Raw genomic sequence first — 13,654 nt, forward strand, 5'->3', positions numbered from 1 at the left:
TGACTTTTCGTCATTGTGGGTCCCTGAACTGGTTTGCTGCAGGATCAGACAAGTGCCACTGCCGACACAAGGGAAAGCAACTACAACAGGACTGCCTTGGTATGCCATCAGCCAAATCACATCCTTCAACAGCCCAGAGCCTGAGAAGAGAACCATGGCTCACGTTACGCCCAGCTTGTGAGGCACGCTCTGGCCTGCCGAGCCCCTCATCCGGGCTGAGCAGATGACGCACGGGGCTGAGCCCAGTCTGGTTCTCCTTCTCGTCGTAGCCAGAGTGGAGGGGACACAGCTGATACATGCCTGGGTCTCACCCCAAAGTGAAGTTAGTGTCTGTTTTTAGCAGCCACGGACTATTGTTAAGGTGCAGACATAAGTCTCTCGTTTAACTACAGGGTCAGCTAGGGAGGAAGGTAATAGTCTGAATGCTGTAAAGGAGAGACATATGTTAAGGTGGGGGGACTTGGGACACGAGCTGGTCTATACCTGTTGACCTTCAGTGTTTTCCATGAAGTCTTTTGCAAGGCAGGAGGCATAGCCAAAGAGCCTGAGCTCATAGCAGAGGGGCCAAGGAGGAGGAAAGGTGGTGATCACAAGGACAAAAACACAACACTGGGACACTGTACAAACTGTACAACGGTGTACAACTGTACAGCAAGGAGCAAAGCATGGCTCACTGCACATCACCAGCTCCATGCTGGCCGTGTCAGCCCAGCTCTTGCCTGGCTTGCTGGGAGGCCGGCAGCACCAGGAACCTCATACTTCAGTGCTCACAGGTAACACTGCATGCTTGCCACAGGGTGAGAGCACGTGAGCAGGCTGTTTGTGGGGAGCAGCCAGTGTGCAGCGACTTGTCACTGCGTGGCATGTTGTTGGTGTGTTACAGCACTGAACACAGTTCAAGGCTTTAATAAACGTACCATGTTCCCTAGGCAGCTCTGCTCTGCATATTGCTCAGAAAACACAGGATCGGTATAAAAAGACCTGCTACATGTGTTTTTAACAGTGTTAATACATATGCGAAGGGCCTTTCACAGTCTGTAGGTAGAACAGAGGTGAAACACCTAGGAGGTCGTGGGTAGCATTTGTAGAAAGAAAGAATAATCCTGCATTACCAGGGTTGCTATAATCCCCTTCACATGCAGCACAGATCATGTTCAGCAGAACTTGATGGCCATCTACTGGCGAAGCCCCAGTCTTTGTTTTACTTTGCAGACTTTTTGCATCAGAGAGACAAGCACTTGGCCATGTGTGAGTTGCAGAGATGTATGTTTTCACTTCTGACTGGAAATAACACAGCTGAAGTTTTGTAAATCACCATAAGTGCTCACACTGGTTTCATTCGTTTCACCCTATGAGTAGTACTGACTACAGGTGTTGCAGCTGCTTATGGAGGCAACCAGCAGTCTCCCAGGATTTTGATTAGTGTAACAGTTTCTCCGTTAATATAGAAATTACACTGTTTTTAGAAATAAGGAACTGCAAATAAATAAATGTCAAGCTGACAAGTCAGAACCCAGTTTTCTTCTTTGTTAATTTATCTTTCAAGCTTGATGTATCAGCAGTAACTTGATACATCCTGCAATTTTGCTGGCATGTCACGTATGGTGTCAGTCTTATTGCTAAACCCCATGTTGAGCCTTAAAGGCTGCCTGAGATCTTGGCCATTAACAGGAGAACTGACAGCTCCTTGTCTGGGCACCTTGGCAGCTCTCGGCTGCTGATGTGTTTCCAGGTCTTTGCTCTGGGCAGTCAGTGAGGGACGCTTACAGTCAAGAGAGGCTGCTGCAATATGGTTTGGTTTGGTTTTGATTTATTTATAAGATTTTAAAACACATTGTAAACAACAAGAAAAAACTCAGTTAAAAAAAACAAAAAAGCAAGCACTGGGTTCCCTGTCCTGTACATTCTCAAAGTCTTTGTCCACCATGGTGCCATCAAACAGTAGTTGCTGGAGCCCTGTGCTGACCAGAGCCGCTTGGCGGAACCCCCGTGGCCTCTAAAAGGCACAAAACATGGTTTTGAGGACTTTTTTTAATGTCTGTGTGGTCAGTGAGGGTATTTTGTAGAAATTGTTCAAGAAGGAGGAGGGTGACCCCTTACTGCTGCATGGCCAAGGGAAAGTACATCAGCAAATCAACTGAAAGTCACTGTGAGAAGGACTAACCTCAGGAAGCTCAAAAAAGCACCTTGTGATCTTTTTAGGGCTTCCTGTGATATCTCCATTAAAAAAAAATCACACAGCGTTTGTAAAGCTAAAACAAAGCTGGTGGTATCAGGTAGGATCTGGCTCCTTTTCCACTAGTGAGCATGTCTGCACTGTAGTGTCCCCCTGCACCACAGGAGTTAAGAGTGTCAGACGATGATCACCTTGGAGGTGTGCTCTCACTTGCCACGTGAGTGTCTTCTGCTGATTAGTTTGTCATTTAACCTGCGCTGCTGCGAAGGGAAGGCATGAGGTTACATTTGCTGGTTCCAGCTGATGGTAACCTTTCTCCTCAGCACACTTGAGCAAGCAATGGCTGTGAAGCTCTCCAGGGATGGTGGCAATGCACATCACCTGTGGCTTATTTGGTTATTTTCCTTGGCATGGAATAGGTAGGATGCTTCGCCTTTTGGAAAGAGGGAGCAGTCCAGTTAAGAATCAGCAGCACTGATCATGTGCTGCCTTCACAGCACTGCCACCCTCTCCTGTATAAATACCCAGGAAAGCACAGAGCAGTTCCCAGCAGTGAGGTCACTTTCTTGTACGTGACAAATAGCTTTTTATGAGGTGCTGACTCTGCTCAAGGTTCGTTTTGTCTCGGGGCTGGAAATTGCAGCAGCATTACAAGCTTGATCCTCCTCCCATTTAAATGAGCTGTACTATCCAGGATCTGAATGCCCTGTTACAAAATAGTCTTTTAAGACAGCTTGTAAATCTCATGCAGCAAGAGCAACACACAAATATTTATTTTTAAAGATAAAGATTTTCTGGTCTTGAGCACTGGATTTTGTACCTTCAGTATTGAGCTTTAATTTACATGTTTGATTTTTATTTTAGCTGGTGAGATGTTTGAAAAACAAAATTGGAGTAGTGAGACTATTCTCAGTGAATCATCTAACCCAAGACTTTTATTTGTCCTGAGATGCAGATGTTTAAATGCAATTCCTAAGCCATTTCTGTGACAGCTAAACATATCTGTATTCCTGTCACATAGTTAAAGTGCTGATGTGTGTTAGTCTCTTGGGGGCTACTTTTTGCTAGTTAATGTTGATATTACGGCCCTCTGTCCATTTCTTTCTCCATTTCAGAAATTCCCCACACGCCCATTTACAGACATCATATTATAGGCAAAAATAATTAATCTGGAAAATCTCTTTGCCTGAAGGTGAAATATGAATATATATCTCAGGTGTTAAGAGAAAAAGAGGGCTGTCAAAAAGAGAGTGTGCCATTTTTTTAAATAGCGCTTTAAATTAGGGTTGTACTGTAAAAGTATTTAAACGAAAAATGCATAATTTGAACTACCATTAATTTGAGGTTAAAGATTTCTAATGCAGAGAATCAGAACATCAGTGAAATCACATGCTAATGGTGTGAGATGTTTTGTGCAAAGTTTTAACCCAATATAAATAGTCCTCAGCAAATTCTGGAAGCCTCTAAAAATGAAGTTTATGTCAGAACAGCTATGGCTGTAAGTTGCAGAAAGTTGCAGATTGCTGTTGACATGGGAGCTTCTCAGCAGATGCATCAACATCAGTGCTTCTTTCAAATGCCTTCCTTAGTATCTTAGCTTCCCTAAAGGTTTGTGCTTACTTCTTGTCGTGATCACCTTCATTTTCTTTTCCTCGGATTCATTTTCGTTTGACAGTCACACATTCTTTCAGGAGAACCAGGAACTTTCATCTTAAAAGAGCTGGCTGACAAATCTCTAGATCATTTACCTTGAATGTCAGTAAACCCGGGAATGTGGGAGAAGCTCCAGAAACTTGATGAAGCCCAGTGTTGTTCCAGTACTCAACGTAGCTAAACAGGCTAGTATAACTGTAGGTGAACGTGACTGCTGTGCAGTATAGCCATAATGGGGTTGATAGGGCAATCAATTAATAATGATTTATAGCTGGGTAATATAATTACTGGAAGTCAGTGAGGGTTTGGATCTTGGCATACCAGCTTGATAATAGTTTATGACACAAGTTTATCTAACCAAGGCAAGTGCATTGTTGTAGCAGGCTTTCTTGAAGTATTAGACTCAATATGTACTATTTAGAATCTCAAGCAACATGACTTCAACATTATATTTTTAATTGCTTAAAACTGTGATAAATTATAGGCATTAGGATGTTGCTGTAAATGGAGTATCTTCGATGAGCATTCATGTTTGTGTGGGGATTGTTCGCTGACTGTGCTAATAAACTTTTTATTTATCAGTGGTCTGACAGGAAATAAAATTAATTGACTTGCAGGTGATAGGCTGAGAATTGTTAAATAAAGAAATGGAAAAACCAACTGCAGCAGGGTGATACGGGTCTGTATGCAAGCAAACAACAGGTGTTTGGCCAAATTCAAGGATCCATAGTCCAGATCTGGGTACTGGAAACACTTTTTCATAAAAGGTTTCAGGATTTTTATCTATTTAAACTTGTGAAAGAGAAATTGTGGAGGCTATGTATAAAGTTGTTTAGAAAGCAGGATTTGGTGAGCTTGGATCTGGACATGCGTAAAACAAATAAAGCTCAGATAAAGTCAGGCTGCTTCATTATTGGAGCAGTATTTCAAGGATCATGTTGTTTTCTCTGGCAATAAGCACTTCTAAATCGAGACTTGAATTATTTCATACTGCAAAATATGCTCTAGTTCAAGCACAAATTGTTTTGAATATGTGCTGTGCACTACATTGTAGAAAAGGAAATATTTAATTAATTGTTAAGGTCACTTCTGGCACAGTGATATGTTACAGCTGATCTTTTGGGGCCCAGGATATACACCATGTTCTTGCTTCATTTTTTTGCTTCTGTTCTGTTTTTTAGTTCAATTTCACCATTCAGTATTGAGAGCACAAGGCGTCAGAGAAGGTCTGAGTCTCCAGACTCCAGGAAGCGGCGCATCCATCGGTGTGACTTCGAGGGATGCAACAAAGTATACACGAAAAGTTCTCACCTGAAGGCTCACCGGAGGACGCACACAGGTAAGACTTTGCTGGCCCTGAGTACCACAGTTAAGACAAGCAGGTACTTTTCTGCCTAATTTAGTACATATTGAACTCGTCATCCTACATTGAGAGCCAAAGGCCTGTACCTAAATAACAGAGGTGTCTGAGAGGGGATCAGCATTGGCATTCTGGTGCAAATCAGAAATGTGCTTTTGAATTGAACTTCGTGTCATCCCCACTTCACAGCACAAGAATGGTGTCAGCACAAGCCAGACTCCTGTCAGATGAAACTAAACAGAAAAGTGGCCTCCAGGGACACACCTACTGTGCTTCAACAATGGGTGGTCATTGCTTGGGACCAGCTAGAGCTAGTCCAAAGAAAACCCTCAAGAAGAGCCTATAGTGTGAACATGGATCTTCAGCACCATTTTTTTCACTCTACAGACCTGCTCCTGTTGAGCTACTACTTGCTTTTACAGATATAGCCTTTGAATGCTAGGTGCCACTGAATGCCTTCAGTTCAATTCAAGTGTAAACTCAAGACTTCAGTGTTTCTTTCTGGAGGCTTTCAGAGGCACCTACCACGTACTGTAGAGGGAAGTCAGTCACTTTATGAGAATAAGTTGCACTAGGTCCCTACAATAGAGGTGCAAGAGAGGTGCCTAGATGAGTGGGGTCCCATTCAGTGACAGTAACACTTAATCAATACCTGGTGTCCTTATTAACTTTATGGGTTGTTACTAGTCTACATGACAGGCATGTAAGGGTAGCTGAAGCAAAGATGTGTAATTGTTGTAATTTTATTGTGGATAAACTCAGGAGAATTTGAAGTCATCAGGAACAATTCAAAAGGGGATTGCTTGGATGGCTAGAAAAGCAGTGGACAGAATGCTCTGAGTTTCAATGCTGTTCCTTACTCTGCTGCTGATTTGCTTAAATTAAATTTATTGATCTCTCTGCTCTTAATGTACTTCAGTGTTCTTGTAACTCCTTGGAGAAAAGATGGTGTTTATCCAGCATGTAGCACAGTGTTCTTTGCTGAGAATCTGCTGGCACTTTCTGTGGTGTGATGTATTCTAAAGAGTATGAGATATTATTTTAAAAAATTAAGTGATGGCTTCTCCATTTCAAATGAGGCCACGTGTCCATCACGCTTTCAAATATGTCTTTTGGTTGGTAGGACTTTTGTTGAGAGGAATACTGAACAAGGCTCCATCCTAATACCCCCTACTAAACCAATTTCTGTAAGGTAAGAGTCCCTTCCTTAAACAGCAGAAATGTTCTGGTGATTTGGAAATTCCATTACGTTTCCCTCTAGGCCAATTATTCTTGTTTCTTCATATCTTCCCATTAATGCTTGTGCCTTCTCCTCTCCCTTGATTTACCATGTCTTGTCTTAATTCTTTTTTCCTCTTCCCTATTATTCCCCATTTTCAATGTGGCCTTTCATCCCTACCCTTCCGATATATTTTATATACCCTTACCCTTTCACCTTGTTCTCTGTCATTCTTGTTTTACTTTTTTTATCCCAAACTAACCCTACTCTGTCCCTTTCTTTCTCCCTGCCCTGATTTGTAAGTTGTTTGCCTATTCTTGCCCGTATTCACCCTTTGAGCATTATATGGCTGTAGCAGATTAGAAGGCAGAGAGCCCAGCAGAGGCATGAAAACAATAGACTGTTTGGTTTGAACCAAAAGTACCACTTATGTGCTTATACCACAGCAAGGTCACTCTTTTCTAGCCTGCAAGACTGTCGACCAGCCCTGGAGTATAAGCAAGCATCGTGTAAAGAGCTGAGTTACAAAACCAGATGTGAACCTCAGAAATGTCACACCCAAGTTCGTCCAGAAATACAGAAGGCTATTCTCTGCCGTGATGTTTTAAAACACTGAGACTCACGTTTGTCATGAGTCTGTAATTCATCAGTGATCTCATGGCAGACCAGCACTTGTGCGTAACACACCCACATCAGTGTCAGATAGTCTGCACTGCTGAATCTCAGGCTGTGCGCTTAAGGTGCTCAAAACTAAGTACTGAAAGCTTGAAATGGTGTTGATAATTACAGCTTTTGCAGCTGTAACTCTTCAGCAGCATGAAGGGAGTTTCTGTACCTGCTGTAATCATAGGATCCATCTCCCCAGCCTTGGTTCCGTGGCAGCTGGGTGTCTAGGCTATGCTATCTGTCTGGGATCTCTGGGTAGTCAGAGAAGAGGGATTGGCACCTCTGGGGCACATTATTCCTTGTTCAGGTAGACCCAGGGATTGGCTTGTGAAGGTGCTTCTGTTTCACTGCTGAGTTCAGAGGAAGCCTGGATACCTACCAGGTTGTTAGCTGGCTGAAATGGATCCCCACCCCAAAAGGCAGCTGCCTGAAATATTTTGCAGTCATGTTGGATGTTGGTTTCTTCCTTCAGGGAGAAAAGAAAAATAGCATCAAATCAAAAACCTTCATTAAATGGTCAGCTGTTAACTGCTTTATATTGTCAAGTCTTCATGCATGCTGCAATGTAAGAAGTAAAGTGTAGTCTAGAGAGAAGGTGAGCGCTGAATTTAGCCAGTGGATCCTGTGAGAAAATCTGTATCCTGCTGTTAAAATTAAACGTGTTTTACAGAACACTTCTCAGGTCTTGGTAAAAAGTTGGTATATTCAGACTTAGATGTAGCATTGCCCATGAGCATACTCCATGTATTAATCTCATTTTACATTTTTTATCTTGGCCTTTGCTTTTGCTTCAGGCGAAAGAAGTTAATTATTCACGTATGACCCAGAGTAATTAGTGCAGTTTTGGGTAAGTATAAATGAAGTATGACAGCTATGCACGCAAGGGTGAGCAAGTTTCAATAGGAAACTTTCTGAGAAAAGCTCACAGAAACTCAGCATTGCATAATCTGGACCTTTTTTTTTTTTTTTAAGGCAGGCTGATCTTGCTGACAATTGTTTACCTAAGCAGAATGTGTTTGGGAACTTTTTTTTTTTTTTTTGCATTTACTATATATACATAGCCATGAAAACATTCACAGTGCTTTGGATACAGGAGGAAAAACAATGCAGTATTTTGACAGAATGAGCAACTTTGTTGATTGGAAAGTATACTTCTTTTAGTCTTAAGTAAAAATGGAAACAAAACTTTATAGATTGTAACAGTTGCATTTAATTCTCTTTGAGTAACTCCTAGTTTTTTAAGTATCCTGTTGTCTAGCTCCCCAATACTCACCAGCGTCGTCAAAGCTTAGTGTACTGGTGTGGGCCTGGAGTCCACTGGGGGGCGAGCTTGAATTACATATCATCTCTCCAACTAGAAAAACTGCAAGTGAAACCTGTAATAGAGCATTTCATAAATCACAAGCACTGGTATTAAATTTCTCTTTCTAGTATCAGCTTCTTGTTGTTGTTTTGCCAGATCGTCAAATAAAGCTATCAGGAGGTATCGGGTGTGATGGAGAGCCTTCGGGGCTCACAGGCAATCTCGCAGCTCAGGTTTATCAACTCTTTCCGCAAGGAGAAACTGTGAGAAATTGGCTCACCGGAGTTGTGTTGAGTTAGTTTCTGCTTCAGTGAACTTAAAGAAAATTACTAATGTGTGACTCTACAAGTGAGTAATCTTTAAAAATGGGAAAACCAGCAGCCCTGGGTTTCATTCCCGGTCTGCATGCATCTGCATTGCACCCAGCATAGGTGCTGCTGTCAGCCCCAGGAATGGGGAGAGGTGTAACTGCTGTTCCCCATGAGGTCTGCGCCCGTGCAGCCCTGGTGGGACTTGCCGCCTTCAGTTTGCTGTTTTTACTTTGAAGATGGAGAGGGAAATAACCATAGCATTATTTTATGATATGTAATGGCTATTTCAGGCCTTTCAGGCAGTACTAAAGCTGCCATTGACACTTCCAGTAGGACAACTGAGCATTGCAGACTAAGTATAATACTGGTCCCTTCCACTGTGGGTTTTTTCCCCCATCAAAATTTCTTTCTAAAAATATTTAAATTTATCTTAATGGATTTCTGTTTCCTTTTCTACTAGCCCTGGTTAGTGAAAGATCTATAGACTGTTCCCTCTGAAAAGAGATGATGAAAATCTGATATGTTTTATGTAAATCAACGAGTAAAATCATGCCTTCTCTTGCGAGGCTGACATGGGTTATAAAAACCAGACTTTAATAACTGGTCTGTGAAGTTAGTGAGACTGGAAATCATGGATCTGTGAAAAACTGTAAAATGCATTAAATAATTTCATTATTTTGACAAAAAGGCAGATATTTTCATGCCATAAAATTGAGGACATACATCTTGACCTCCTCTCTATTTGGCTGGACGTTTCTGAAATGTCAGTGGAAAGCTGCAAAGTAGTCAAAAATGTTTGCAATTTCTCTGCAAAATTTCACGTGACTTGTCATTACTTTTCAATCATTTGTAACTATAAGGAAAATAGGTTCATAAGCTAAATATGGTGAAGGCAACAGGACAAAGCCTTACAGTCATGCCATTTATCAGGTCAAATGCAAGGCAGTAAAGTCTCTGGTGACATAATACATTTCATTATAGTCTCAATCAACATAATAGTTGTGGATAAAGTGTATATGGAAAGATGCGAGGACATCTGTTTTAGGGAGAGAGAAGAGAAACAAGAAAAAAAAAAAACAAAAAAAAACCAAGAAGAGAAACAAGAAGAAAACAAGAAGAAACATCCAGGACCCTTTGGGCTAGTTGCCGTAACAGTGCAAAGGAGACTTTAGAAAGTGAAAACTTTTGGATAGATAACTGACCATGCAAAAAACACACAAACCCTTTATTATTCCTACTGATTTCAGTTGCCTTGTTAATGCATTAAACGATTAAAAGCATGTTTATCAAAAGATGGCAGGTTCTGGCTACCAGCAGAGGCACTGGCAGGGCAGTGGCTGCTGGCTGTGGGCGATGGCCCAGGGCACGCATGTGGTGGTGCACCCTGTCATGGACAAACTGTCCCACTGACTGACCACATGGCTAAAAGCTACTTTCACTTTTCACCCACAGGCTTCTTAGTCTGCAAATCCTAGGGTGCAATATTCTGTTTTAACCTTAATCGTGGGCCTTTTGGTACCAAAGCTAACCTTTGCATATCATGATCTGGTTTTCATAGACATCATCTGTCTTCTCTTAAATAGGGAGAGCATGTAAATTTGAGGCATATTATGTAAATTGAAGAGGGAAATTATGCTGTCTGTTAGGGGAGCAGGTAAAGAACAGAGAGACTTGAAACATGTATAATGGATAGTACATGTGGAGGAGATATAAAGTTATTCCCTTTTTTCTAAGTATGCAGAGTATACTGGGTGGTGTGAATATGTCCCAAAGTGGTGCCTAGCATGGGGACTGTGGCCTGACAAATCTAACCAACTACATAGTAATTTAAAGGGAAGTTTGATTTGTCGTGGATTTCACATCTAAAGTTGCTCACAGCTAAATCCAGTTCTAGCCCATTGTGGCTACCCTCTTACTGTATGGAGAAGCCTAAGGAGTTTAAAACATTGTGTGAATCATCCTGAAGAAGTCAATAAAGAAAGAAGATGCCTGTTTTAAGGCTGTGTGGGACATAATTTTACAACGTCTGACACAGAAGAGATTACTTCCCATCTCTTATCTCCATATGAGTTTCTTTTATTGTAGGAGTAATCAGCATTCTGTATTTCTGTGCCACCTTATTTCAGTCATTAGTTATAAGTTTCTGGAGGAACGTGGCAGAGCGGCTTTCTGGGGTCAATGGCAGCAAAAGCCTGGGACTTTCCAGTTGGTGTGAAGTGGAAATGGATTCAGTCCGTGAGTGTAGGGCATCGTACAGCCATAGCCGTGGCTTCGCTCCTGCCTTGGGGGAGTGGAGGACGGCAAGGACTGTAACCAGAGCACCTTCTGCAGGGCTCAGATACTGGGCTGCAACTGCTGCTTTTCATCCGTGAGCCCCAGCCAGCACCAGGTCTAAATCACTCTTCTCAGTGCCGCTGCTGCAGAAGATGTGGCTGCTCTGTTAGGCACTTAAAGAGGCAGGCTGAATACAGCCCCCAGGCCAAATGAATTTTTTAGTGTTTGGTGCTTTGTCCTTGATCAACGCCTATATCATTCCTGAGAGATGAGAGCAAATACCTTTGCCACAGATGTAATGAAGCCTATTTGTCAGTGTCAGGGGGTCTTCAGCAGCGTTACATGGAGACAGTAAACATCTCAGAAATACGGTTTTGTACCTGAAAAAATGACAGCATTTCCTGCCCAAGATGTTCCTTTATAGCTGAGTTGAGACACCACCCTAGAAGAGAGAGGGCTAGTGAGTACATGGGTGTTTTATTTAGTCTGTGCTTTTTCAAACATTGCATTCCTCTCACTCACTGTTGCTCCATATATTATTTTAATATGAAAGGGCCCCTGTCATTAGTCTTTGTTCACATTTTCCTTTGAGCAATTTCAGAGCGGACTTAAGAAGACGAAGGGACCAAAAAAGTTATTTTTGCTCTGTAGGTTTTAAAACTCCATTCATTACCTGTTGTTTTCTTAAGGTCTGTTTAATGCCTTTTGCTAGCTATAAGTCCCAGAGAGATATTTACAGGTTTGTAATCCCTTCTTTAGGCAAATATTGGGAGGAAGCAACATTTTTAAAATAATCCTTCTGGATTTGACTTGAACTGTGTAGATTTCTGGCCTACTTTAAAATTAGCACCTCTTTGTCACCTACCCTCCAGACTCGCCCTTCAAAAGCCCAGCTTCTCTTTCTCATGCCCTGTGTGCTCCCCAGGCCCTTATCCCAGAGTTCACTCTCCTCCACGTATATCTGTCGGATGAAAAAAGCTGCAACAGCAGGTTCACATGCTGTTCCAGAAACTGGGAATTTAAATAAACAAAGCCAATTTAAAAATTAATTTGCTTTAAGTAAAATAAGAGGTTCTATTTTTATTGGGTGATGCTTCTATTTTTTAAGAAATACTTTCTTTTGGTGTTTAAAATTTACTGCCAGTTTCAATAAACAGTAGAGCTTTCCAATGTGGAAACCAGTATATTTCATGGAAGTTTTCACTTCTAGCTTTTCTACTCTTTCTTCATGAAGTTGCTATTTAGAAGATAAACAGATTGTTTAATAAACAGTGCTGCTGAAACCTCAGCCTGATCCCATTGATGTGACAGGGTTCACGTTTCAGGACAGAAATACATTTAAAAGCAGATGTCTGCTGGTGCAATATTCACCAGGGTATAAAGGCAGGCTCACCAATGCCACCACAGCCTGGTAAGGTGGTGTTCAGAAATGGGAACCTCTGGATGCAGTGAGATAGTTGTCTGAGTCCAGCTACTCATGGGCAGGTGTCCATACCACAAGAAGCTTGTACATCCAGTTCTCTTCCAATAGCCGCTCTGTGGAAAGTTAAATGATTTCATTTTTGGCGCATTTTGCGAGCTCTGAATTCACCTTACACATGGGGAGTCATTCCTCTGCATTGTAGGTCTGATGCTGTGCCGATATGGAAGAGTGCCCACATGGTTATTCCAAGGCACTTTGATGGGAAAGCAAGTCTTAATTGCATCTGTGATTGCTTTCAGTCTCTAGGTTATGAAAAATATTTGCAACAGTGCCCCTTGACTTTGTAAATATGGGGTGCATATGTGTTTTGTCTGTGTGTGGCACAAGGGAATAATGATAATTTCATTATGCAGAATAAAGTTTTCTCTAAGCAAACCATTTAGTACTTAATATTCTACCTCCAAAGAACTGCAGTTCATCTAAGGTCTCAGGCGTGATTGTGGTCTACCATGTGTAGCCATGCAGTGGCATGAAGGTGAGAAAGACCTCTCTACTCCCGTTCCCTCCAAAAATGCTTTCCCAGATGTTGCACCCAGACCTGAAGGAATAAATACACAATACAGGGTTTCCAAGGACGTTAACTCTTGCAGCCCACTCAGTCCCCGACAGAGGGAACAGGATAGCAACTTGCTACTGAAATGGCCGTTACTGCTGCTACCCCGTGTCTTTCGGAAAGTGTGTCTGGAGTTACTCATGCCTGACCTGTCCTTTTCAGAGCAGCCTTCACACAGAAACACAGTCTTTGAGTGTGGAGCATGCTCAAAACTGCAAGTAAGCTTCACAAAAGCCTTTGTTTTAATGTTTTGTTCAGGTTTTCTTTTTTTCTGCTTTCTTTTTTCCATGGCTAAAAAGAAACAAGAGGTAGAGCCTGAAAGGTAGTGTTTTCAATCTTCACTTTTTGCAAATAAGTTGGTATAAAACTGGGGAAATTTTACAAAAATGTCTTGTTTTGTGGGAAAGGAAAAAGGTCAGATGACACCTGTGTTGGACAGGGGGTTATGTTCTGCTCTTAAGTGTTTTCTCCACACAGGATATTGAAATGTAGTGGTATCTTGGTCACATTAACTCTAATGATCCTTTCTCTTGTCATGTGTATTCTTGTCAGTTAGTATTTTTCTTTAGTATCATATATATTTATTCTGCTTTTTATGGTGATAAAAATTGGTATCTCTTCATTTGAGAAGTTTAATTCCATTCACAACTCATTTA

The 13,654-nt window shown here is 41.7% G+C and overlaps 1 protein-coding gene across 7 annotated transcripts in view; it reads left to right on the forward strand.

Moving 5' to 3' along the window:
- The window catches only part of KLF12 (KLF transcription factor 12), a 248,325-nt gene that overhangs the window by 217,373 nt on the left and 17,298 nt on the right, over positions 1-13,654 (forward strand). For all 7 annotated transcript variants that reach the window (XM_074815525.1, XM_074815528.1, XM_074815529.1 and 4 more), the window contains one exon: positions 5,011-5,168. In XM_074815525.1, coding sequence (XP_074671626.1) covers positions 5,011-5,168 — 158 coding nt within the window. The remainder of the gene's footprint in view (positions 1-5,010; positions 5,169-13,654) is intronic.

Source organism: Strix aluco, chromosome 2, assembly GCF_031877795.1.
Source record: "Strix aluco isolate bStrAlu1 chromosome 2, bStrAlu1.hap1, whole genome shotgun sequence".
Lineage (NCBI taxonomy): Eukaryota > Metazoa > Chordata > Aves > Strigiformes > Strigidae > Strix > Strix aluco.